The sequence below is a fragment of the Triticum dicoccoides genome, chromosome 6B (genome assembly GCF_002162155.2).
Source record: "Triticum dicoccoides isolate Atlit2015 ecotype Zavitan chromosome 6B, WEW_v2.0, whole genome shotgun sequence".
NCBI classification, from domain to species: domain Eukaryota; kingdom Viridiplantae; phylum Streptophyta; class Magnoliopsida; order Poales; family Poaceae; genus Triticum; species Triticum dicoccoides.
Genome location: NC_041391.1, coordinates 518,106,057 through 518,130,088, shown reverse-complemented (window position 1 = coordinate 518,130,088; position 24,032 = coordinate 518,106,057). Strand labels below are relative to the sequence as shown.

The 24,032-nt window shown below is 49.6% G+C and overlaps 1 protein-coding gene across 1 annotated transcript in view; it reads right to left on the bottom strand.

The window, feature by feature from the left end:
• LOC119325660 overlaps positions 1-10,345 on the bottom strand; it is a 13,281-nt gene extending 2,936 nt beyond the window's left edge. Inside the window, exons 1-3 of the mRNA XM_037599377.1 lie at positions 10,117-10,345; positions 9,474-9,572; positions 8,691-9,054 (exon numbers count right to left, since the gene is read on the bottom strand). Of these exons, the coding sequence (XP_037455274.1) occupies positions 8,691-9,054; positions 9,474-9,572; positions 10,117-10,274 (621 nt within the window). The 5' untranslated portion in view covers positions 10,275-10,345. The remainder of the gene's footprint in view (positions 1-8,690; positions 9,055-9,473; positions 9,573-10,116) is intronic.
• Between the last annotated feature and the right edge of the window lie 13,687 nt (positions 10,346-24,032).

Genomic DNA, 24,032 nt, shown 5'->3' with positions numbered 1-24,032 from the left:
TTGCGGCTCCAAGTGCTGACCCTGTCGAGCCCCGGGCGACCCTCTCCGACGACCGCGTGTCCTCCGGTGACCGCTGGTACGATTCGGAGAGCAAGTCCCCAGCCCGCTCGTACAGCGACGTCGCACGCACACTGCCGGCTATGCCCGCGCCGCTCGCTCTCCTCGCTCCCGCACGCGCCGTCGACCCGCCTCGACTGCCCGTTGCGAGCCGCATCGGCCCCCGCTCCGAGGTGCACCGTGCCCCTGGCGGCGTCCAGGTCGACGCTGACGGCTTCCAGCAGCCGCGGCGCCGGAACTGTCGCCGCCGCCCTCGCCAAGACGACGAGCCCAGTACGACTCCACGCCAACGGCGCAGCCCATCCCCGGAAGAGGTCGCTGGACTCTGCTTCCGCTGCCTCGACCCTGGTCATCGTGTTCGGGACTGCACCAACGACATTCGGTGTCGCCGATGCCTGGAATCCAGTCATGACTCGCGCTCCTGCAACCCACAGCGCCGGAGAGCCGTCCAGGCCAACCCTGACCGCGCTCGCCCTGCTGCTCGGGCGCGGGCGCCCCAGGCCGCGCAGCCACCTCCGCCTCCTCCCGCCGCCCCGGCCGTTGCGCCCTTGCCGCGCGCGCCGGAGCCGGTGAGGATAATCATGTCGCATTTTGTGGAGATGGAGGAGGCCGAGGAGGTCCTGTCCCGAGCAATGGTGGCCTCCATCACCGGCAACAGGCCGACCGTGTCCGCTGCCGAGGTGGCTGATGTGCTCCTGACCTCCCTCGAGCTCGAAGACGGCGACTTCACGGTTCACGCTACCACCCCGAGGATTTCTTGATCCTGTTCAGCTCACGCACAACTATGCGCCGCCTCAATGGAGACCACTTCATCAGCTCCCCACGGTTCACCCTCTCTGTCCGGCCGTGGAGCAAGCTGGCCCATGCGGGCTCTGGCCAGTTCGAGTATCGCGTCGAGCTTGAGCACATCCTGGGGGAGAGCTGCTGGATCGAGCGGCTTCACCCCCAACACACGCTCCGGAGAGGACATGGCCACATTCCGGCTGGCAGGGCGCACGCATGATCCGGCCAGCATCCGCCGCGCCGCTGTTCTTGAGATCGTGGAGCAGATTCCAGCAAGGGTGCGTTCGGAAGCGCCAACCATCAGGACCCTCACCTACCCAATCTCCATTGCTCTTGCTCGGGCGCAGAGGATCGGAGCCCCTGCGCCTAGCAATCAGGGGAACAATGGACCTGGCGCTGGTGACGGAGATGGCGCCGGAGACGGCCACGACCATGCTCGAGGCAATGGCCGGGGCCGGGCACGTCGCCGCGGCCACAAGCGCCGGCGTACGGAGGCGCCACCTGTTGGACGTGCGGACGGCATGGCCGTAGACACCCTGGGCTGGCGTCCTAGGGGCCGCTCCGTGCGCGCAGATGGTGTGTCCGTCGCGCATGCATCGCCTGTGCCGCCAACCGTCGCCGCGCTGCCGTCCGTACAGGCTGGGAGATACTTCATGGGCCCGTGGCCAGGTCAGCACAGTCGGGCGGATCAACAGGACCCCACCAACCCACGTCAACGTGCCAGAAAAGGAAAAGGGAAAGGATGGCAAAGGCAGGCTTTGGCCGCGGGCCAAACTGGCCCTGCTGCAGCTGCTGATGGAGACGCCAGGACCGGGCAGGAGGGGACAGCGGGTGGCCCCCAGATCGATGCGCCCGCGCATCCTACCAACGCAGAACCCCGCCATGTGCCAAGCATGGCACTCCCATTGGCGGCAAACACCCCAGAAGGATCAGGAGATTCAAACACCGCCCCATCCCCTGTGGAAGATAGCGTGGATCCCGCAACTGGCTCGCATGATCCGAGGGACTGTCGGGACCTGCCCGATCTGAGCGAGGTGCCAGACTCGCAGCCCGTGACAGCTAGTTTGTCGGGGCAAAGCGGCTGCTCGCCAGCTGCACCACCTGACGTGGCCATGTCTGCCCCCGCGGACCGGTCCTGCGGGACCCACGAGCGCACCACTGGGAGCACGGATGCATGCCCCGCCACGAGCGCGGTCCCTCCTGCAGAAGCAGCCAGCCCACCACCCCCGGCGATAATCATGCAAAGGCCCCAGGCCCAGCAGGCCCTGGCGAGGCCCAGCTCGGAACTGGAAGCCCGCACGCCTGCCTCCAATCGCCGAGGCCCAAGCACTCCCGCTGAGGGGCGATTCGCTTCCCCGCCGATCACCATGAGACCGTCACGGGCTCGTGCCCCCGTGTCGCAATCCTTAACGCTGGGTGAATTCCTGGCGGCTGCAACCAAGCACATCGCCGCAGCCTTGCCGACGCCCAGGAGGAGGCCGCGCAGGCCCCTGAACTTCGCCGCACGCCGCGGCCGCTCTGCGACCAACTCATCCCCGACGGCGGCGCCCCCCACAGCCGAAAGACACGCGCACGTCCAGATCTTGCGCACCCTGGGGATCATTGGGACGAACCAAAAGATCTCATCCGCCGAGATGCAAACCTATGAGGGCATGTTCGCAACGCCCATCCCGCTCGCGGTGCTCAAGGCCATTGCTGCCCTGGTCGATCGAGAGATCCCGGAGGGTTTGACCAGCCTGCCGACCACACCGGCACGGGTCGAGGTTGCGTGTGAAACCTAGGAGAGGCGCACTGTTTCGCTCGTCGATCCAATGTTCATGGAGATCACGGCCTCAGGATGGTAGTGTGGAATGTGCGTGGCCTTAACGCACGCGCTCGGCGCTTTGCCGCCCGCTCGCTGTTGGACACCACGGCTGCCTCCATTGTATGCCTACAGGAAACAAAGATGGAATTGCTCTGCTCGTCGGTTGTGCTCGACACCCTAGGCTCGGAATTTGACGATTACACATATCTCCCGGCAAATGGCACGCGAGGCGGCATTCTTCTGGCTTGGAAGAGCAGGGTTGTATCTATCACGCACCCTCTGTTCACCACGAACGCCCTCACTGCCACGGTGACCACGGCCACGGGCGTACCCTGGTGGATATCGGTCGTGTACGGACCCCAGGATGACACGGACAAAATTGCGTTCCTGCAAGAGCTCCGGGACATCCGTGCGGCCTGCCCCGGACCATGGATGTTGTGCGGAGACTTCAACCTCATCCTACGCGACGAGGACAAGAGTAATGGCAACTTGAATAGGCGAATGATGGGCAGGTTTCGCCGCCTTGTCAATGATCTCGCCCTGAAAGAAATTTACCTCAACGGGCGCCACTTTACATGGTCCAACGAGCAGTCCCCGCCTACCCTGGTGCACCTGGATCGCGTGCTCTGCACCTCGGACTGGGAAGACGCACACGGCGAGTGCCATCTCCGCTGCCTTGCGTCCGTCGTCTCAGATCATTGCCCGCTGCTGTTAGACTGCGCACCCATGCCCACGGTGTACAAGCGCTTCCATTTTGAGGATTTCTGGCTCAGGCTCGATGGATTTCAAGACACGGTGGCCGCGGCCTGGGGCTCGGTTTTCGACCCGGACCCCTTTCACCGCTTGATGCTGCGCCTTCAGCCACGGCCCGTAGACTCACCAGCTGGAGTGCCAAGTCTACTGGCAGCATTCGGGACCGAATGGCCATTTCCCACGAGCTCATATCACGGTTCGACAAGGCACAAGAGGACCGCGCTCTATCACCGCCTGAAGACTGGCTGAAGAAGCACCTCAAGATCACATACCTTGGCCTTGCGTCCCTGGAGCGCACCATTGCCAGGCAACGCACGCACATTGCCACGATCAAGGAGGGCGACGCCAATACAGGTTTCTTCCACCGGCAATGCTCTTTTCGCTGACAGAAGAATCGAGTATACAGCCTTGCAGTGGATGGGCACATACTCACAGACCAGGACACGATGGCGCGATCTGCTTTTGAGCATTTTGACAGGATACTAGGCTCGGCTGCCGACAGGGAGCTCACGCTGGAGTTGGACCAGCTCATCGAGCCTTGCGACCTCTCCAGTTTGGATGCACCATTCACCGTGGAGGTCTAGGACGCGATCAAACGCCTCCCGCCCGCAAGGCGCCGGGACCTGACGGGTTCACCGCCGAATTCTTGCGGGCCTGCTGGACAACTGTTCGACATGACTTCATGGATGCCTTTCAGCAGCTGTTCGAGATGAGGGGCCGCGGCTTCCACAAGCTAAACCAAGCCCTGATGACCCTGCTTCCCAAGCGAGCCGATGCCCAACAGCTAAGCGACTACCGCCCGGTTTGCTTGATACATCTTGTGGCCAAGATCTTCGCCAAGGTCCTCTCGTTACACCTCGCCCCCAGGCTGGATGCTCTAGTTAGCCGGAACCAAAACGCATTCATCCAGGGCCGGAGCCTCCACGACAACTTCATCCTAGTCAAGCAATCTCTACGGATGCTACACCAGCTGGGGCTCCACGGGTCATGTTGAAGCTCGACTTAACGCGCGCCTTCGACACCATATCATGGCCATTTCTCTTTGAGGTCCTGCGACAATACGGGTTCGGAGACAGATTCATGGAGTGGCTCGCAATCCTGCTTTCGACAGTGAGCACTTGCGTCCTGCTGAATGGAGAGCCAGGACCCCCCATATGGCACCGCGCTGGCCTGAGACAGGGCGACCCCATGTCCCCTCAGCTCTTTGTGCTCGCTGTGGACACGCTTGGCAGGCTGATGCGCCGGGCTATGGACGTCGGCATCCTGCGGCAACTCCATCCCAGGCGCCACATCCCGGCGATCTCTCTATGCGGATGATGTGATGCTATTCTGCCACGCAACACCGGAGGATGTTGCCGCCATCAAAGGAATCCTAACCCTATTCGGCAAGGCGAGCGGGCTGCTGGCGAACTACGCCAAGAGCTCGGCCACCACCCTGCATGGCAACCCGATGGCCGATGAGGCGACCTCTCAGCTTGGATGCCCGGTAGCGCAGCTCCCCATATCTTACCTCGGCATTCCGCTGACGACACGTCAACCCACTGCCACCCAGCTGCAACCCCTCGTCGACTCGGTGGCTGCCAGACTCCCGACTTGGAAAGCGTGGCTCATGAACAAGGTTGGGCGACTCGCCCTGGTCAAGTCCGTTCTGTGCGCGATTCCCGTGCACCAGCTGCTCGCGTTCGCCCCGCCTAAGAAAACATTGAAGCGGCTGGAGAAGATCCTGAGAGGTTTCCTGTGGGCCGACCGCGCCATTGCCAATGGCGGACACTGCCACGTCAATTGGCGCCATGTATGCAGACCCATCGAGTACGGCGGCCTAGGGGTCCGCGACCTTGGACGCGCTGGGTTGGCGTTGCGCATACGATGGATGTGGCTTGCCCGCATGGACCCTGACCGCGCCTGGCAAGGGCTCGACATGCAATTCACTAATGAGGAGCGAGCAATGTTCTCTGCATCAACCACCATGAGCATCGGCAATGGTTTGACGGCACTGTTCTCGGAGGATAGCTGGATCAACGGGCAGTCTGTCCTTGACATCGCCCCACTACTCTACCAATGCATCCCCAAGCAGCGACGCAAAGCACGGACGGTTGCCAAAGGGCTAGCCAACAACACTTGGGCGCGCGATATCCAGGGGACACTGGGGCTGCATGAGATAGGCCAATACTTGCTCCTCTAGCAAGCTCTGAGCCACACCACCCTCTCTAACGAGCCGGACCGCTTACTCTGGAGGTGGACGGCCAACGGCCGCTACTCGGCGCAATCATGCTATGCGGCAAGTTTCCAGGGTTCTACACGATGCCCCTCATGGCAGCTGGTATGGAAAACCTGGGCACCACCAAGGGTGAAGTTCTTTCACTGGTTGGCAGCCCAAGATCGCTGCTGGACGGCCGAAAGACTCGCCAGGCGCGGGCTGGATCATCACCCCAGGTGTCTCCATTGCGACCAGGCAATCGAAACGCTACAGCACCTGCTCCTGGCCTGCCCCTTTGCACGCCAGACATGGCACACCATCCTCGACTGGCTCCAATTGCCGGCCCAGCCGCCTGATCAAGAGCCCAGCGTCATGGAGTGGTGGCGGCGCGCAAGGGAGAGAACACCACCGGCGCATCGCAAAGCCCTCAAGTCTATCACTTTGCTCGTCCCCTAGATGATATGGAAGCACAGGAATGCATGCGTCTTCGACAATGCTACACCATCTATCGTAACGCTAGTGGATAGGATCAAAGAGGAGGCCCGGTGTTGGGCAAAGGCAGGCGCCCAGGGGCTTCGGTTGTTCTGCCCACAACCTGGGATGTACATTGACCGATTACAGAACCATGTAACAACACACCTCCTAGGAGGTCTTCCATCTTTTCAATGAAATGAAACGCAAAGGCTTTTTGCGTTTTCTCGACAAATTATCCTAATAGGTTCAGAGGTCCAATAACAGGGTCAGACCGGGCCGGTTGAATTTTGGATTTATCAGCGAACAACACCATTCTCTAAGTTTGATCACACTACGTTGGGTCGACACAGTGCAGCCCAACTACCCGAACCAGGTTACATAGATGGAGCAAGTCACTCGCCCATGGCCAATGCACTCGTACCATGCAAGCCTGCTTCCTTCTGTTGTAATCCTCCCATTGTATACTCACATCTAAATACCTTGTCGGTGATGAATATAGATACACGATGATTTACACTATTAATTTTGCTATCCAACAACCTCTTCCACTCTTCCGCCATGTCCAGTGACCCCGATGTTCGCAACCTCAGCGGCAGCTGCCAAAGTTCCTCCAGTCATGGCTTTCCCTACTGCTCCCATGATGAATATGTCGGCCTCTCTCGGTGACGCCTTCACATCGAGCATGACGGTGTCGCTTCCTCTCGCCGCATCTGTCACCAGCTCCGACGTGCGTGACAGCCCTAGCAAGCCGTCCATGCACCACATCAACATCACCTCCTACATCGGCTTCAAGCTCAATCTATCAGTGAACAACTACTCCAAGTAGTGTCGACTCATGTACTTCGTCCTTCTCCAAATACAATGTGCAGAACCACGTCCAAGTGGAGACAGATCCACAGCAAGAGAGCGACGGGTGGCACCATGACGACATCACCATTGTCCTCCGGTTCTACACCACCATCTCCAACGAGCTCTTTGACGTCGTCATGTCTCCGCACAGCACAGCATATCACGTGTGGAATCAGACTCACACCTTCTTCCGCGACAACCAGCCGGGACATGCTATCCATCTCAACACAAAGTTCCACACCACCATCCTAGGTGGCCTCTCCATCGCCGACTACAGCCGGCGGCTCAAGTCCCTCGCCGACGTAAACAAACTCGCGTTGGACAAAACCCTCATGCTACAGATGATCCATGGGCTCAACCGACGTTTCCAGGTGATGGACACTGCTCCCTATGCAAAGCCCTTTCCCGACCTTAATGCGGGTTCTCTCGTGTCTTCTGCTTGAAGAGATCACACTCATTTAGTGTGAACACAGCGAGAGATCCTTCCCTTATCATGGAGGAGGAGCTCTCGCCACGTTCACACTCAGTGAGAATGATGTCAATCTCTTCAAGCACAAGACGCGAGTATCACCTGCACAAAGGTCCGGAGAGGGATCTGCATAAGGAGCACCGTGGCCATCCCTAGAAACGTTGGTTGCGTTCTCGGATCATCTGCAGCGTGAGGATTTGTCCAACACAGGTTCGTCGACATCGGCAAAGGACTTTAGTCGGCGACTGTAGGGGGCGATTAGAGGTCGCTCTGGACAGTGCGCAAAACTTCGCGTTGAGATGGATAGCACGCCCTAGCTGGTTGTTGCAGAAGGTGTGAAGTTGATTCCACATGTGGTACGTTGTGTTGTGCGGAGACATGACGACGTCGAATAGTTCATGGGAGATGGTGGCGTAGAACTAGAGAACAATGGTGATGTCGTCATGGCACCACTCAACGCTCTCTATCCGTGTCCACCTAAACGTTGTTCCGCATACTGTATCTGGAGAGGACGGGGTACATGATTTGACGATACTTGGAGTGGTTGTTCACCGCCGGATCAAGCTTGAAGTTGATGTAGTAGGTGATGTTGACGTGGTGCATGGGTAGTGGAGGCATGCTAGGGCCGACACGCAGGTCTGAGCTGGTGACTACCTTGGCGAGAGGAAGGGACGCCGTCATGCCCGATGTGAAGGCATCACCAAGAGAGGCCAGCAGGTTCACCATGGGAGTAGTGGGGGAAGGAGTGATTGGAGGAACTTCAGCAATTGTGGCCTTGGTGTCGGCAAAAAGTCACTGAGGTTACTATCAATCACTGGACATGACGAAAGAGTGGAAGAGATTGTAAGCTCTAATACCAAGAAGTGTAGTCACCGTGTACCTATATACATGAGTATCCAACCGGATTCAACAAAAGGAGGTGTGTGTGCTACGTGCAAGCTGAGCATGGCGTAACGCGAGCGCGCTGGCGTGGGCGATCGGTGCGCTCCATCCATGTCGTCCGGTTCAATAGTTGGGCTGCACTGTGTCTATTCGTCCAACAATCCTCAAGCACTAAAAGTTAAATTATCAGGAAACAACACCATTTCTAAGTTTGATCAAGGTATGATGCTAAGTTGTGAATGAGTGTTCAAGCAATTATTTCACTAAACAGCAACCTGAAGTGGTTATCATATAACTAAAGCAACAAAGACCAATACTCAATGCAATATAAAGTGATAAAAGATGGTGAACATCCATGTTCAAGTGAAAGGAGGAAGTGCTACTGCAGAAAACCATACTAATACTAACAAGTAAATCGTCACCTGATCAAATAACTTCCCATTTGAATTGACATTAAATTCAATGTTCAGATCTTTGAGGCCACTGCTGAAGGCCTTGCTATTTGGAATAGTCCATCTCCATAGATCTCCATCCTCGATAAACTTGAAAAGCTTGTGCACCATTTCAAGCTTGTTTTCAGGTAGATATTTCATTTCAGTTACAGAATTACCACTTCCATGATTCCGTGAAGTACTAGCTTCTGTTAATAACTTGTTCCTAAAGTAGTCGAATGCAATTGTTGCTCCACTGCGTTGCATGTCAATCACCTTATTCACGTTTTCTCCAAGTGTGGCACTCCCACACAGACTTTCCATGGCAGTCTTATGATGGTCTAAGATTGTTACACTGAAAAGGGTAAAACGATGTAAGTGTCCCCAAGTGCCATTCTCCCAACTGAAAAGATGGTAATAAATCAAGGTTGTGTGCATCAATCGATGAAGAGGCCGGGGGCATGCCTCCTTTTTTAAAAGAAAAAGAGTGACATTCTCACACAACTTTTGGCAGCAGCCTTATGATGGTCCAAGAATGTTACAGTGGAAAAGATAAACAACTATAAATATCCTAGTATTGCCAAGAAAAAATATAGTGAAAGCTTCACAGTTCCACAATATTCAAAATGATTGAAGGCCACAATGTGTTACAAACATTGAGAATGCCCTGCTACTGTGCATAAAATTAGGAAGAATCACATCCACACGGTTCACATCAAACAATGTAAATAATGCAACACAAAGGGAAACAGTCAGAAATGAATCTTTACAGACCTCTGAACTTTCGGGGCTATATCAGCAACAAAACCAGGAGGCCCTACGAAGTCAAGAAGGTAAACATCTTCAATTTCGTCAAACGGAAGACCATCACTCCTGCAAAAGGAAACCCATAAGATCAAGGTTATAACAGGAGAAACACAATATCGTCGGTTTTCTTTTAAGGTACAAGATCATCGTTTTGGGTCTGCTCTGCCAAGGCTTGTATAGCATGACAACAAAAACACTAATGAGTTCTGGGTGATATTTTCGACCATTCCAATCAACCACGACTAATGATGTATTGAAATTTAAAGGAAGATACTCAATCCAGTTCAGACTATGCCCAATTTTGTCTCGAGATAATATGACTCCAGAGCATGGGTCCTTTTTATGTGAAATATAATTTCTAACTTGAGATGATCTTTTTGGTCGGGATACAGATTTGCACAAAAAATTGGCATGCACCTAGCTTAAACGAACTAACGACGCCAGGATTTGTCAAAGTGACACTACACCTGAAAACTGCAAAGGTAACGCCCTGTCAAATCTTACAAACACTGACTGTCAAAGTGAGCACCTGAAAAGCGCGTGAATCGTACAAATTTGATATCGTGCGTTGATCTTATGGTAGGTCAGGTCTGAAGTTCGGAAAGACTACCTGATGGGATCATAGACGGTGTTGGGGAAGAAGCGGACGGGGAGGGCGGCGGCGGAGAAGTAGAGATGGGCGGCGAGCGCGGCGAATGCGCCGTCCGGGCACGGGTAGTGGTACAGCACGGCCGATACCTTCCGCGCAGAGCCGGCGGCGCAGGCCATATGTATTGCGGCGCCGAGGCGGATGACGAGCTTAGACGGGAAAAGCGGCGCGGCTGGGGCGGCGGGCGGGTGAGTGGGTTTCCTGGTTTCGTGGTTTTGGCAACGACGAAAATAACGTAGCTCCAGTAAAAAAATATTTCAGTAAAGTCGTTTTACAGGATGACCATACAATTTTTTCGAGGAAAGGCCATCATGGTTACCTTTATTGAAATCAAATAATAGATACATCGTCTACGAGTTTGCTGACCAACACGTCAGGGGGCTCGTTCATCCAAACCAACGAGATCTTATTACAATAACTATAGTTTGCTAGCACATGCGCTGCTTGATTCGACGATCGATAACAATGTTTATAGATGACCTTCCCAATTAACGTAGCTGTGTCCACACACTTTGCGAAAATTGTTGCCGTTGCATCCCACCATCTCGACTGACCCGTACAAAAGTTGGTGACTTGCATAGAATCAGACTCAGCTTCCAATCGATTGAACCCAAGAGAATTAGCTAGTTCAAGGCCATCCCTCATGGCCATAGCTTCAGTTGTGACTACATCAGCAGCAAACGGAATAAATTTGCAAGTAGCCGCAATAAAATTACCTTTTTCATCTCGTATTATCGCTGATGTTGCTCCCATTCCTTCATCCTGATAGTACGCCGCATCTACATTCACTTTCACAAATTTGGGGTTAGGTTTAACCCATTTATATTCCTGAGGCATGAAGGTTTTGGTAAATGCCTTCTCATAATTGCTTGCAATAGCCAGTACAGAGACCGGCCATCGGACTATCGGAGGGACAGATTCATTATGTGTAATACGCCTTCTTATGCACCATAAGTACCAGCAGGCGACCGCGATTACCTGCTTAAAATTCAGACATGGTTTAAGGATTTGGGGACTATCCGGCATTAGAAGTAAATACTCCAAGATCGCTGAACCGAATCTATCAACAACACTAGCATGGTCAATTATCTCAGACATCCTCAAGCATCGCCACATCTCTTTAGCATGCAGACAAGTGAAAAGCAGGTGGCAGAGATCCTCAGCACCTTGGTGGCATATCGGACATGCTCCATTAGTCCCTATATGCCTATTCATTAGTATTGACTTTAGAGGGATTATTCCATGCAATACCCGCCAGCAAAAGATCTGAACTTTACGAGGAATATTTAGTTTCCAGAGTATACTCCATATTGCCAAATGGGTAGAGCCACTCGGGACTGAATTAATATTTGTATGTTCTCTGAAGGTATACATCCACTGTATTTTATACGCACTTCGGACAGAAAAAGTTTCAGTTTTATTTTCATGCCATGTGATAAAATCATCAAAAGCTTGGTGGTTCAGCGGGATTTGTAAGATCCTTCGCACGTCCACGGGGTTGAAGATATTAGTGAGCAGTTCCTCGTCCCAGATTCCAGTATTTGGGTCGATGAGATCACTAACCTGTGATAAAACTGTTTGGCCACGGGGTGTAATTATTTTCCTGTCTGGGCTAGCCGGAATCCATGGATCACACCAGATGTTTACTTCCTCACCTGATCCAATTCTCCAGATGTAACCCTTCTTAAAAGTTTCTAGACCTTTCAAGATACTTTGCCAAGTGAAAGATGCCCCCTGTTTCGGTGTAGCTTGTAGCAAACTCCCATTTGGATAATATTTAGCTTTCAAAACCCGAGCACAAAGGGAGTCTGGGTCTGTGATTAATCTCCAACATTGTTTAGCCAACATGGCTAAGTTAAAAGAATAAAGGTCCCGAAAGCCCATACCACCTTCGCTCTTTGGAAAACAGAGTTTCCACCATGAATACCAGTGCATCTTTCTATTCTCTTCATCATCTCCCCACCAGAATTGAGCTATTACATTTGTGATATCCTTGCAAACACCCTTAGGTAAACAGAAAACCGACATAGCAAAAACAGGGATGGCTTGGGCCACCGCCTTAAGTAGAATCTCTTTACCTCCAGTGGATAACTGTTTCTCCATCCAGCCGATCAATCTAGCTTTGATTCTTTCTCGAAAGTGTTTGAAGCAATCACTTCTGTCTGCACCCACAATAGCAGGTAGGCCAAGATATCTATCTGATAATGCTTCAGTTACAATATGTAAAATTTCACAAACTTCAGTTCTGGTTACCACAGGTGTATTTGGGCTAAAGAAAATACTTGATTTTGATAAGCTCACCATCTGACCTGAACTTTGGCAATAAGTGTCTAGTACATGCTGTAAGGAAGTTGCATTTAGGACATCCGCTCCCATGAGAATTAGAGAATCATCAGCAAATAAAAGGTGTGAGACTGATGGTGCATTTCTGCACACTCTAACCCCATCAAGGCTACCAACTTCTTCTTCAAACTGCAACATACTAGGATGACCATACAATTTAATTTAGGGGAAGTTTTTTTTTCTAGTGGTTAGGGGAACTTTTCTAAGAGCATCTCTAGCGGATCCCGTATAATCTCGCCGGGGTGTGTTTTCCGGCAGTTTTACGAGATGGTCAAAAAATCTGGCCCGACCAGGTCCGGCAAAAACGGCCCGGCCCGTAAAATCTTTATAGAGGCCCGTGAACCGCTCGCGATTCTGGTATATATGCCGGCTCCGGGACGATTTAGGGTTCCCATCCTTCTTTTCCCCATTCATCTCCGCCGTGTTGCTTTCATTCTGGCATCAAATCGGGCGACTTTCGGCGTCGTTTTCCGGCGAGGTTAGGCACCCGAGGTGAGAGGAGATGTCGTGCGCGGAATCCGGGAGGGGTGGCCAAGGGGGGCTCAGCGGCGACCCGCACCGCAAGCGCGACCATGATGCGGAGGCCGGGAGCTCCTCCCTCCGCCCGCTGGTGAAGGAATGGCGGAAGGAGTAGGCGCGCATCCGTGGCGCCCACTCCCGCAGCGCGGATGCACGGGCGTGGAGAAACTTCAACTGCCTCGGCCGCATATTCTCCCCCACGCTCAAGCGTCACCGGGCGCCGGAGAAGGCGTGGTTCGAGGCCAAGGTAGTCGCACCGCCGAAGATGAAGCTCCAGGCGCATGCGTCCCAGTGTTCTTCGATGAGTACAAACTCGCGCGAGTCCTCTCCAATACCTTCATGTAGCACCACCTCCACGGCAACCTGCCCTGCGACGACGGCGACGACGACAATGAGTAGATCTAGTATGCTAGTATGCACCCCGACTGTTTAATTTCCTATTAAGTATGAACTCTGGTATGGTATGTAGTATGAACTCCGGTATGCTATGTTTGAACTTTGATGATCTAGTTTAAGCGTGAATTGCAAGTTTGAATATGCAGTATCAGTATGAAAGATCTATTCTGACTAACCGTTCGACGTCGAGCGAAATCCATTTTCGGGATACCGTAAACAAGTTTTGTGGAACGGCCGATTGCGGGATCTGATAGAGATGCTCTAACATCTATTTTTCTTCGTTCCCGCTATCAAATGACAACTCATGTCCATAGTTAGGAAACTTTAACCATCTTTGATCAACGAGCTAGTCTGCTAGAGGCTTACTAGAGACACAATGTAGTTTATGTATTCACACATGTATTTAAGTTTCTGGTCAATACAATTATAGCATGAATAATGAATATTAATCATCAATGGGAAATATGATAATAACCAATTTATTATTGCCTCTAGGGCATATTTTCAATAGTCTCCCACTTGCACTAGAGTCAATAATCTAGTTCACATCGTCATGTGATTAACACCCAATGAGCTCTCGGGTTTGATCATGTTTTGCTAATGAGAGATGTTTTAGTCAACGGGTCTGAAACATTCAGATCTGCATGTACGTACTTTGCAAAATTCTATGTCTACAATGCTTTGTATGGAGCTACTCTAGCTAATTGCTCACACATTCAATACGTATCTGGATTGAGACTCAGAGTCATCTGGATCGGTGTCAAAGCTTGCATCGATGTAACCCTTTACGATGAACTCTTTATCACCTTCATAACCGAGAAACATTTCCTTAGTCTTCTTTAGGCGCCTAAGGATAAATTTGACTATTGTCTAGTGACCCACTCCTGGATCACTTTGTACCCCTTGCCAGACTCTTGGCAAGTCACACATCAGGTCTGGTACACATCATGGCATACATTATTAGGGCCTATGGCTAAAGCATAGGGGACGACTTTCATCATTTCTCTTTCTTCTGCCGTGGTCGAGCCTTAAGTCTTACTCAACTTCACACCTTACAATATAGAAAAGAACTCCTTCCTTGACTAGTCCATTTTGAACTCCTTCAAAATCTTGTCAAGGTATGTACTCTGTGAAAGTCATATCAGGTGTCTTAGATCTATCTCCATAGATCTTCATGCCCAATATGTAAGCAGCTTTATCCAGGTCTTCCTTTGAAAAGCTCATTTCAAATAGTCCTTTATGCTTTCCAGATATTCTACATCATTTCCAATCAACAATATGTCATCCACATATACTATCAGAAATGCTATAGAGCTCCCACTCAATCTCTTGTAAATACAAGCTTCTCCGTAAGTTTGTATAAAATCAAAAGCTTTGATCACCTCATCAAAGCGTATATTCTAACTCCGAGATGCTTGCACTAGTCCATAGATGGATCGCTGGAGCTTGCATGCTTTGTTAGCATCCTTAGGGTCAACAAAAACTTATGGTTGCATCATATACAACCCTTCCTTAAGGAAACCGTTAAGGAACACTGTTTTGACGTCCATCTGCCAGATTTCATAATCATAGTATGTGATAATTGCTAACATAATTCTAACAGACTTAAGCATCGCTACGGGTGAGAAAGTCTCATCGTAGTCAACTCCTTGAATTTGTCGAAAACCTTTTGCGACAAGTCGAGCTTTATAGACAGTGACATTAACATCAGCGTCTGTCTTCTTTTTAAAGATCCATTTATTCTCAATGGCTTGTCGGTCAAGGGGCAAGTCCACCAAAGTCCATACTTTGTTCTCATACATGGATCCTATCTCAGATTTCATGGCCTCAAGCCATTAGTCGGAACCCGGGCTCATCATTTTGCTTCTTCATAGTTCGTAGGTTCACCGTTGTCTAACAACATGACTTCCAGGACGGGATTACTGTAACACTCTGGTGCGGAACGTGTCCTGTTCGACCTACGAAGTTCAGTAGTAACTTGATCTGAAGTTTCATGATCATCATCATTAGCTTCCTCTCCAATTGGTGTAAGCATCACGAGAGCTGCTTTCTGTGATGTGCTACTCTCTAGTTCGAGAGAAGGTACAATTACCTCATCAAGTTCTACTTTCCTACCACTCACATCTTTCGAGAGAAACTCCTTCTCTAGAAAAGATCCATTTTTAGCAACAAATATCTTGCCCTCGGATTTGTGATAGAAGGTATACCCAATGGTCTCTTTAGGGTATCCTATGAAGACGCACTTCTCCGCTTTGGGTTCGAGCTTATCAGGCTGAAGCCTCTTGACATAAGCATCACACCCCAAACTTTAAGAAACGACAATTTAGGTTTCTTGCCAAACTATAATTCATATGGTGTCGTCTCAACGGATTTAGACAGTGCCCTATTTTAAGTGAATGCGGTTGTCTCTAATGCATAACCCCAAAATGATACTGGCAAATCGGTAAGAAACATCATAGAACGCACCATATCTAATAAAGTACGATTACAATGTTCGGACACACCATTACGATGTGGTGTTCCAGGTGGCGTGAGTTGTGAAACAATTCCACATTGTCTTAAATGAGCGCCAAACTCATAACTCAAATATTCACCTCTATGATCGGGTCGTAGAAACTTTATTTTTCTTGTTACGATGATTCTCCACTTCATTCTGATATTCCTTGAACTTTTAAAATGTTTCAAACTTGTGTTTTATTAAGTAAATATACCCATATCTACTTAAATCATCTGTGAAGGTAAGAAAATAACGATATCCACTACACGCTTGAACACTCATCAGACCGCATCCATCGGTATGTATTATTTCTAATAAGTTGCATGTTTCATTGTTTCGAAAAACGGGGTTTTAGTCATCTTGCCCATAAGGCATGGTTCACATGTATCACATGATTCATAATCAAGTGATTCCAAAAGTCCATCGCATGGAGTTTCTTCATGCGCTTTACATCAATATTGCCTAAGTTGCGGTGCCACAAGTATGTGGTGCTATCATCATTAACTTTGCATCTTTTGGCATCAATATTATGAATATGTGTATCACTACGTGTAAGTGCATCTAGTGCCCCTTAGTGATTTTGGTGTATTGAAGACTTATAGGTTAAGGGACTGATGCGTTTGTGAGTGTACACGGGTCTATAAGTCTATGAGGAGTTTGATATTTACAGAGAAAGTCGACCCCTAAAAATGAAGTTCTTCGACTGAAGACTTTGGATTTCTGAAGACTTTCCGAAGACTTTGAAGATGAAGAAATTGGTGTGATCTTGAAGACTTGGCAATCATTCGAGGAACATGAAGCGTGTCGTGAAATTGTCACGTCAGATGTCCTAGTGAAAGGACTTAGTCGTGGAGCCATCACAACTAGGAAGCTTGAAGGGGTTAATCAGGACAAGAGACACGAGAGGTTTTATACTAGTTCGGCCCCTTACGGTGAAGGTAAAAGCCTACGTCTAGTTGTGATTGGGATTATGTATGTCTCGATAACCAGGAAGTAGAATCGCTTGACCTAGCTCTCGAGTCGTTGTTTCGTACCCTGAACCGCCGCCGGGTCGTCCCTTTATATACTGAGGTTGACGCCCAGCGGCTCTACAGAGTCCCGGCCGGCTTATAGATTGTATCCGGCTCGGTATCTTAATCTTTCTTGCCTTACAATACAAGTTACATGATCAAGGCGGTTTAACACTACGGGCCTTAGGTCACCTCTGGGCCGTTGGGCCTTTACTAAGCCGCCGTCTTCAAGCTTGAGCTTCTGCCTTCAAGAATGCTTGTAAGTATAACCCGACTCCTTATGGCGGGTCATACTAGTAGCTATATCCCCAACATTAGGCCCCAGGCTGATTTGAACTAGTTCATATCAGCCTTCAACACTTAAGAAAAAGTTCTCTGCCTCTTATTTAAGAAGATTCATGTAACCCGCCGTGACGTCACCTTTCAAATTTGTGGTAACCTGCCATGACGTCACCTGTCATAAATGTATGCTTTGTCCAACACATCTCAATGGATCTTTGTCTTAATGACCATCCGAAAATCGAGGCACCTTTGTAGTTGGATAAGTTATGTTTTCGGCCTCCTCGTTTTTCGCGCTCTTTTAGTGGCCCTTTCTTATAAATAGACCCGACTAGGTCTTCTCCATTCTTCGTTTTCTCCATCTTCTTCCTCTCGCCCCCTTCTGTCACTCGAGCTCCGCCACCGCCGCAGCGCACCTCGTCTCCGTCAACTTTGGCCACTGCATCGACCTGAACCCGACCAGAGAACGGCGGCGCCCCTCCGCAACAGATCTACCACTATAAGTTTCCCCTTTCTGTACCGTAGATCCATACTAGGGTTAGCGAGTTCTTATGCACAGTTCAGATTTCATCTTAGTTCTTCGTGTTCCTTCTGCTGTAGCTTCTTTTGATCCAACAATATCATAGATCTCATGCGGTAGGTGTTTCGCGTCCATTTTAGGTACTAGCAGATCTTCTTTCCTTATAAAGAATCCCCATTAGACCACATGAACTCCTCTGTGCCATGTTTTTAGGTCTAGTAATTTTTCTTTTCTGAACCTTGGTTTGATCCAAAATAATTACTGCAAACTGTGAAACTTGTTTCTCCTATACTTAGGGAAAATCCATAACTTGTTAGACTTGCTAGTCATGGCGGCTCTGACTGCCGGCTTAAGGAAGTGATAATCGGAACTTCCTCTGTTAGTTGAAATAACACTGATGGCTTGAAAACACTTATGGCGGCTTACGTAACCCGGATGGAAATATCTTTATACCATTAGGCCCCTTCATAAGTCGCCATAGTTCATTCTAGCAATATTTTTCCTGCCCGGCTTAAATTTGAACCGGCCTTTTTTACCTTGCATTTAGGCTTTCAAACATAATGGCGCCCAAGGCACCTACCACTTGCAATTGGGTGAAATCCATTGTCACTGACAGCACTTTAGATGACTTCGTCAAAACCGGCTATCTGCCCAAGAAAGAAGTCATGCCTTACCGTGCTCCTCACCCGGCCGAAGAAATCCCTCAACCTAAAGACGGAGAGGTGGTTGTCTTTACTGATCATATGAACCGGGGTTTTACTCCTCCTGGTTCGAAGTTTTTCAGAGACGTGCTGAAGTTTTTTGACCTTCGCCCACAAGACATTGGACCCAATTCCGTGTCTAACATCTGCAATTTCCAAGTGTTCAGCGAAGTTTATCTTGGTGAAGAGCCAAACTTGTTCCTTTTCAGAGAACTGTTCTATTTGAACCGCCAGACAGAGTGTGCCAGTGGTCAGAGCTTGGAACTTGGTGGGTGAAAGTGCTAGTTATCGACTAGAGGGGGGTGAATAGGCGATTTTTATCAAAGTCTTCAAAACATGAAAGTTTCGAAGACAAGCAATAGAAATGACCTAATTGATATGCAGCGGAAGATAAACTACAACAAGCAAGCCATAGTCAAGTATGCAATAATGTGAACGTACAAAGACTAATAGCAGCTAGGTAGTAAGGACCAGGATGGAAGATAGTATGAAGCCAATCAACGATAGTAGTCAAGCAATGAAGTCAAACAGATAAGATAAATAGGCACTGACTTCACGAAGACAAACTCAAAGTAAAGGGAGGGAAGGGATAGAACCAGTCACTTGTTGAAGACACAGGATTTGTTGGACCAGTTCCAGTTGCTGTGACAACTGTACGTCTGGTTAGGGAGGCTGAGATTCAACTCAGAAGACCGCGTCTTCACCTTATTCCCCTTGAGCTAAGGACACACAGTCCTCGCCCAATCACTCTGGTAAGTCTTCAAGGTAGACTTCCGAACCTTCACAGACTTTGTTCACCGGCAATCCACAATGACTCTTGGATGCTCAGAACGCGACGCCTAACCGGCTGGAGGATACACAATCCTCAAGCGTAATAAGTCTTCAGGTCACACAGACAGAAAGACTTCGGTGATGCCTAACACTCTTTGGCTCTGGGTGTTTGGTCTTTGTCCTCGCAAGGATTTCTCTCTCAAAGGCTTCGAGGTGGGTTGCTCTCAAAACGACAAAAGCCGTAAACTAACTCTGAGCAGCCACCAATTTATGGTGTAGGGGGTGGGCTATTTATAGCCACAAGGCAACCCGACCTGATATGTCCGAAATGACCCTGGGTCACTAAGGAACTGACACGTGTTCCAACGTTCAGATTTCAAACACACACGACAACTTTACTTGGGCTACAAGCAAAGCTGACTCATCCAACTCTGGATAAGATTTGCTCTCATTGTCTTCGCTCGAAGACATAGGATTTGGGTTGAGCATCACTTCAGTCACTCTGACTTTGTTCACTTGGACCCCACTTAACAGTACGGTGGTTCCTATGACTCGATACAGAAGAAAAGGAAACAACGAAACAACACAGTCTTCGCACCCATAGTCTTCGCTCAATGTCTTCTCATGTCATAGTCTTCAATGTGAATATCTTCACATGCCACCATTGTCTTCAATGTCTTCATACATTTTTAGGGGCCATCTCTGGTAGGTAAACCGAATCAATGAGGGACACAACCTGCGTTATCCTGCAATTCTCACAAACGCATTAGTCCCTCAACCAACTTTGTTGTCAATACTCCAAAACCAACTAGGGGTGGCACTAGATGCACTTACAATCTCCCCCTTTTTGGTGATTGATGACAAACTGGTTGAAGTTTTCAACGGGAATGAAGTATGTGAAATTGTAAAGGATAGGGTATTGTCTTCATAAGTGGCAAGGGCTCCCCCTGAAGATGTGCATATAATTAATTTGCTTTTGGAATGCAAATGCACATGGCAGGTTGTACTTGTGGAGATCCTCTTCAACTTATGAAGATAATTCATCATGCATGAAATGATATAACTTAAAGAATGACATGCATAATGGAAAATGGACGTCTGCAGAATGATCTGAGTGCGGAAGTTATCATCGCACATGGAAAAGCAAATAAGTTGCAGACGACCATCGAGTTTAAGTGTTACAACTCAAAGAACGAAATGTATCAAAAGCAAGAGTTGTAAACACATAGGCAAAATATAAAGCAACCGCCCATATGAACCCGCTTGAAGACTATCAAACTCATATGCTTCTCCCCCTTTTGTCAGTAATGACCAAAAAGGTTTGAAGACATAGAGCATCTGCTCGTCCTCATGAGGAGTAGTTGAAGCAGCAGGGTTGTCGTTGTTGTTTGGCGGTGCAGACGAACTTGGTGCAGTGTTGATGCGTGCAGAAGTAGGGGGTGGTGAAGTAGCATCGTCTTCATCATCGATCACGTTGGCATTCACAGTTGCCGCGGAGGAAGAATAGTCAGAGTCTTCAAGGGATGGAGTTCGTCGTAGGACAGCATTCCGTGGAGGAGTGGAGTCAAACTTGAATCGTTCAGTGAAGCCATCGTCTTGAAGATCTGCTTCAGCACTGAGCAGGGTCAAACTCTTCCATGATCGCCGACAGGTTTCGTGAGTGACAAATGCATTCTTGGTGGCAAGATTTCGAATGCGATTTACATCCACCAAGAGACTTTGCATCTGACGCTTGAGACAAAAGTGATGCTTGTCTTGTTTCTGATGCAGTGCCACAAGAAGTTCTCGGTCATTTAGGACCCGAGAGCGCTTCTTTGGCCTTTGAGCACTTGTGCTCTCATTAGCTTCAGTTGGCGCATGATGAGGCAGACGAGTGTTTCCAGCCATCGGATAGACACGAGTTACAGCTTGGACTCCTTCCATAGGCTGACTGAAGCTTCGGTGTTCAGCATTTTGAAGACAAAGAGGCTTCTTGGCAGGCACATGGTATATGGCTTCAACTGACATATCAACCTCTGGTAGAAAGATCACATGATTGCGAGCAGAGGGCTGATAGTTGATAGCAGAGTGTAGCTTGATGAGGCGCATGACCCATGGAGCATAGAATTTCAGGCCAAAAAGGTCAGATCCAGATGTAGCCAGTTGCCTGAGGAAGAAATCTTGTGCATTGAAGTTGATGCCATTGAGGATGTAAAATACCAATGTCTTCATGGCTCCTTCAAGTGTTGCAGCTGATGAATGTACTTTGATAGGCCATAGAGTCCGCCTGATGATGTGATATATGGTGCGCGGCAGATACTCAAGGTTATCAACAAAGAACTCCTTTGGGTATTTAGCGTCATGTGGCAATGGCTTCATCATGCTCAACATCTGGCTCATGTTGGGTTCTGGCTTATGGAAGATGCTCTCCAAAGCATTGTGGTGGTTTTGACAACCAGGTTCGTACAGCTCTCCGGGAGTGGATAGGCCTGTAAGCTCAATGATGTCAAGAGCTTTGGCTTCATGATGAACATTTCCTGTCATCCACTCGAGAACCCATGTTTTTGTATCCCTGTTGTAGCCGCGAATGTGAAGGGTAGCATAGAATTGAAGCAAAAGTTCTTCATTCCAATGTTCTTTGTCTGTCACAAAGCTGAGCAGACCAGCATCACGAAAGCAGTCAAGTGCTTCTTATAAGCATGGCAGTCCAGCAATGGCTTTAGTATGCTCAATGTGATAATCAAACTGAGGACCAGAGACATTAGGCGGAGGGACCAGAATGGGCCAGCTTACTGTGATTAGCTCGCCATGGTTGTAAGCTTGCTCAATTGTATAGGACCTTGGTGGCGGAACATGAGCAGTGGCAGCAACAGTGGCTTTAGGATGCACTACAGAAGCTTCAGGAGCAGTTGCAGCAATGACTTCTAGCATGTTGCTTGGTGTAGGCTCCACATTAGCTTCAGCCATGACTACGTCATTGGCTTCATTCGTGTTAGTGGTGGCAGCCTCAACGTTTTCAACCTCCACTTGTTGAGCTGGAGGGTCTGGTACGGGCACGTTCACTTCAGGAACAGCTTCTTCAGGAATGGGGGGAGTAGGGACACGATCTTCTTGAAGTTCGTCATCGGCTGATGCAGCCGGATTGTCTTCAGCAGCTTGGGCTTCAGATGCGGAGACATTCACAGTTGGAGTGGCTTCTGAAAACACTTGACGTGCAACAGGTTGGTGGTGCACTTCTCCTTCTGGAACGCTCGGAAGAGGGACTTGAGGCCTTGGTCCTTTGCGAAGCCTTTGTAATACAGGCGACGCCTTTGGAGATGGAGTAGGCAGGCCCTCATCCTCTTCAACTTGCACAGATGGTTTGACTTGTTGTTGTTGGGGAGTACTGGGGGAGTCTTGTTGTTGCGGGCGATCAGCCCATGATGCATCCTGAGCAATTGGCGTCAGAGGACGACCAATGCTGATGATTTCGCTGTTCGTGAGAACAGGCGATGATACCACGTTGTGTTCAATCTGAGGAAGAACTTCATCATCTTCAACATTGTCATGGTGACCAATGTCTTCAGCAGTGATGGGATCAACTGCTGGAATGTCTTCAGCTTCATGAGCCTCTATGGAAGCAGGATCATGAACAATCATTCGTAGTTCTTGATTTGCAGATGCAGGGCGAACCACTAAGATAGGTTCAACAACAAGGGGCTCTGTGGGAGCAGCCCGATTCTTCTTGGTTTTGCGCTTCTTCTTGGAGGGAGCAGCATCAGAGGCTTCTGAGGGTTTCCTTTTTCTTGCTTCAGCCTCTGCAACCCTCGTCTTCTTCTGTTCTGAAGCGGTTGACATGGCTTTTGGCTTCGAGCCAGTCATGCTGCTTGGGAAGACTATGCGAGGTTCATCCTGCCTTGAAGGTGCAGGTTGGACAGTTGATAGCTTCTTCTTCTTTGCAGCCATCCTGGGGTCGATGCCAAGACGACCAAGAGCTTTGCGCTTCTCAGCCTCATTGTAGGCTAGCACACACTTGTCAGCCAGACTCTTCATGCGCTCTCGAGAGCCTCGAGCTTCTTCACGCTTCTTGTGAAAGGCTTCTTTGAGCTCGTGCAGCATGATCTTGAAGTTTTTGACATCTTGCACGCTGAGCTTGGCCACATGCTTCTTGAACTGAGCCTTTTCATAGTCAATCTTGTGCTTCAGTTCGACGATGCGCTGAGCAATAGCTAACTCAGAAGCAATAGCGCCATTGAAGGAGACGCTGAGGCCAATGGGAAGTTGCAAGTCATCAAAGCTGAGATTTGGTGTGTCAAACCACTCAACAATGGAGTTATGGATGATTGCCACGTCAAAGAGAGGCAAATTATTGAAGATCTCTGCTTCTTCCTTGCTCTTGATCAGTTGCTCAAGAGCATCATCTGCAAGATCGTCATCGCTGGACAGATCAATGTGCTCTTCACGTAGAATGGCAGCAGGAGTCAATGTCTGATCAGTACTCTTGATGATTTTCTTTTTCTTCTCCGTCTTCTTGGAGATGCGTGAAAGATCTTCAGACAGCACACTGTCTTCAGGAGGTGCAGTGGCCAGTGGCTTCACACGTGAAGCTTTTGGAGGTGCAGCTGATTGTGAAGCCTTAATTTTCTTTGGCTTCTGTGGCCTTGGAGGAGGAGCTGGGGCTTCATCAGTATCAGCATCATTATCAGAATGATCCACTTTGGCACCTTGTACCAATATGTATGAGATGAGGCCATCAAGGTTCGTGAAGGGGCCGATTTCATTTTCTTCCGCTTCACGTGTGTCGTCATCACGGGGAGCAGAGGGACCAGGATTGAAGTCTAATCCCCATGACTTCTTGTTTTCGTTTGCCGATGCCTTTGCAT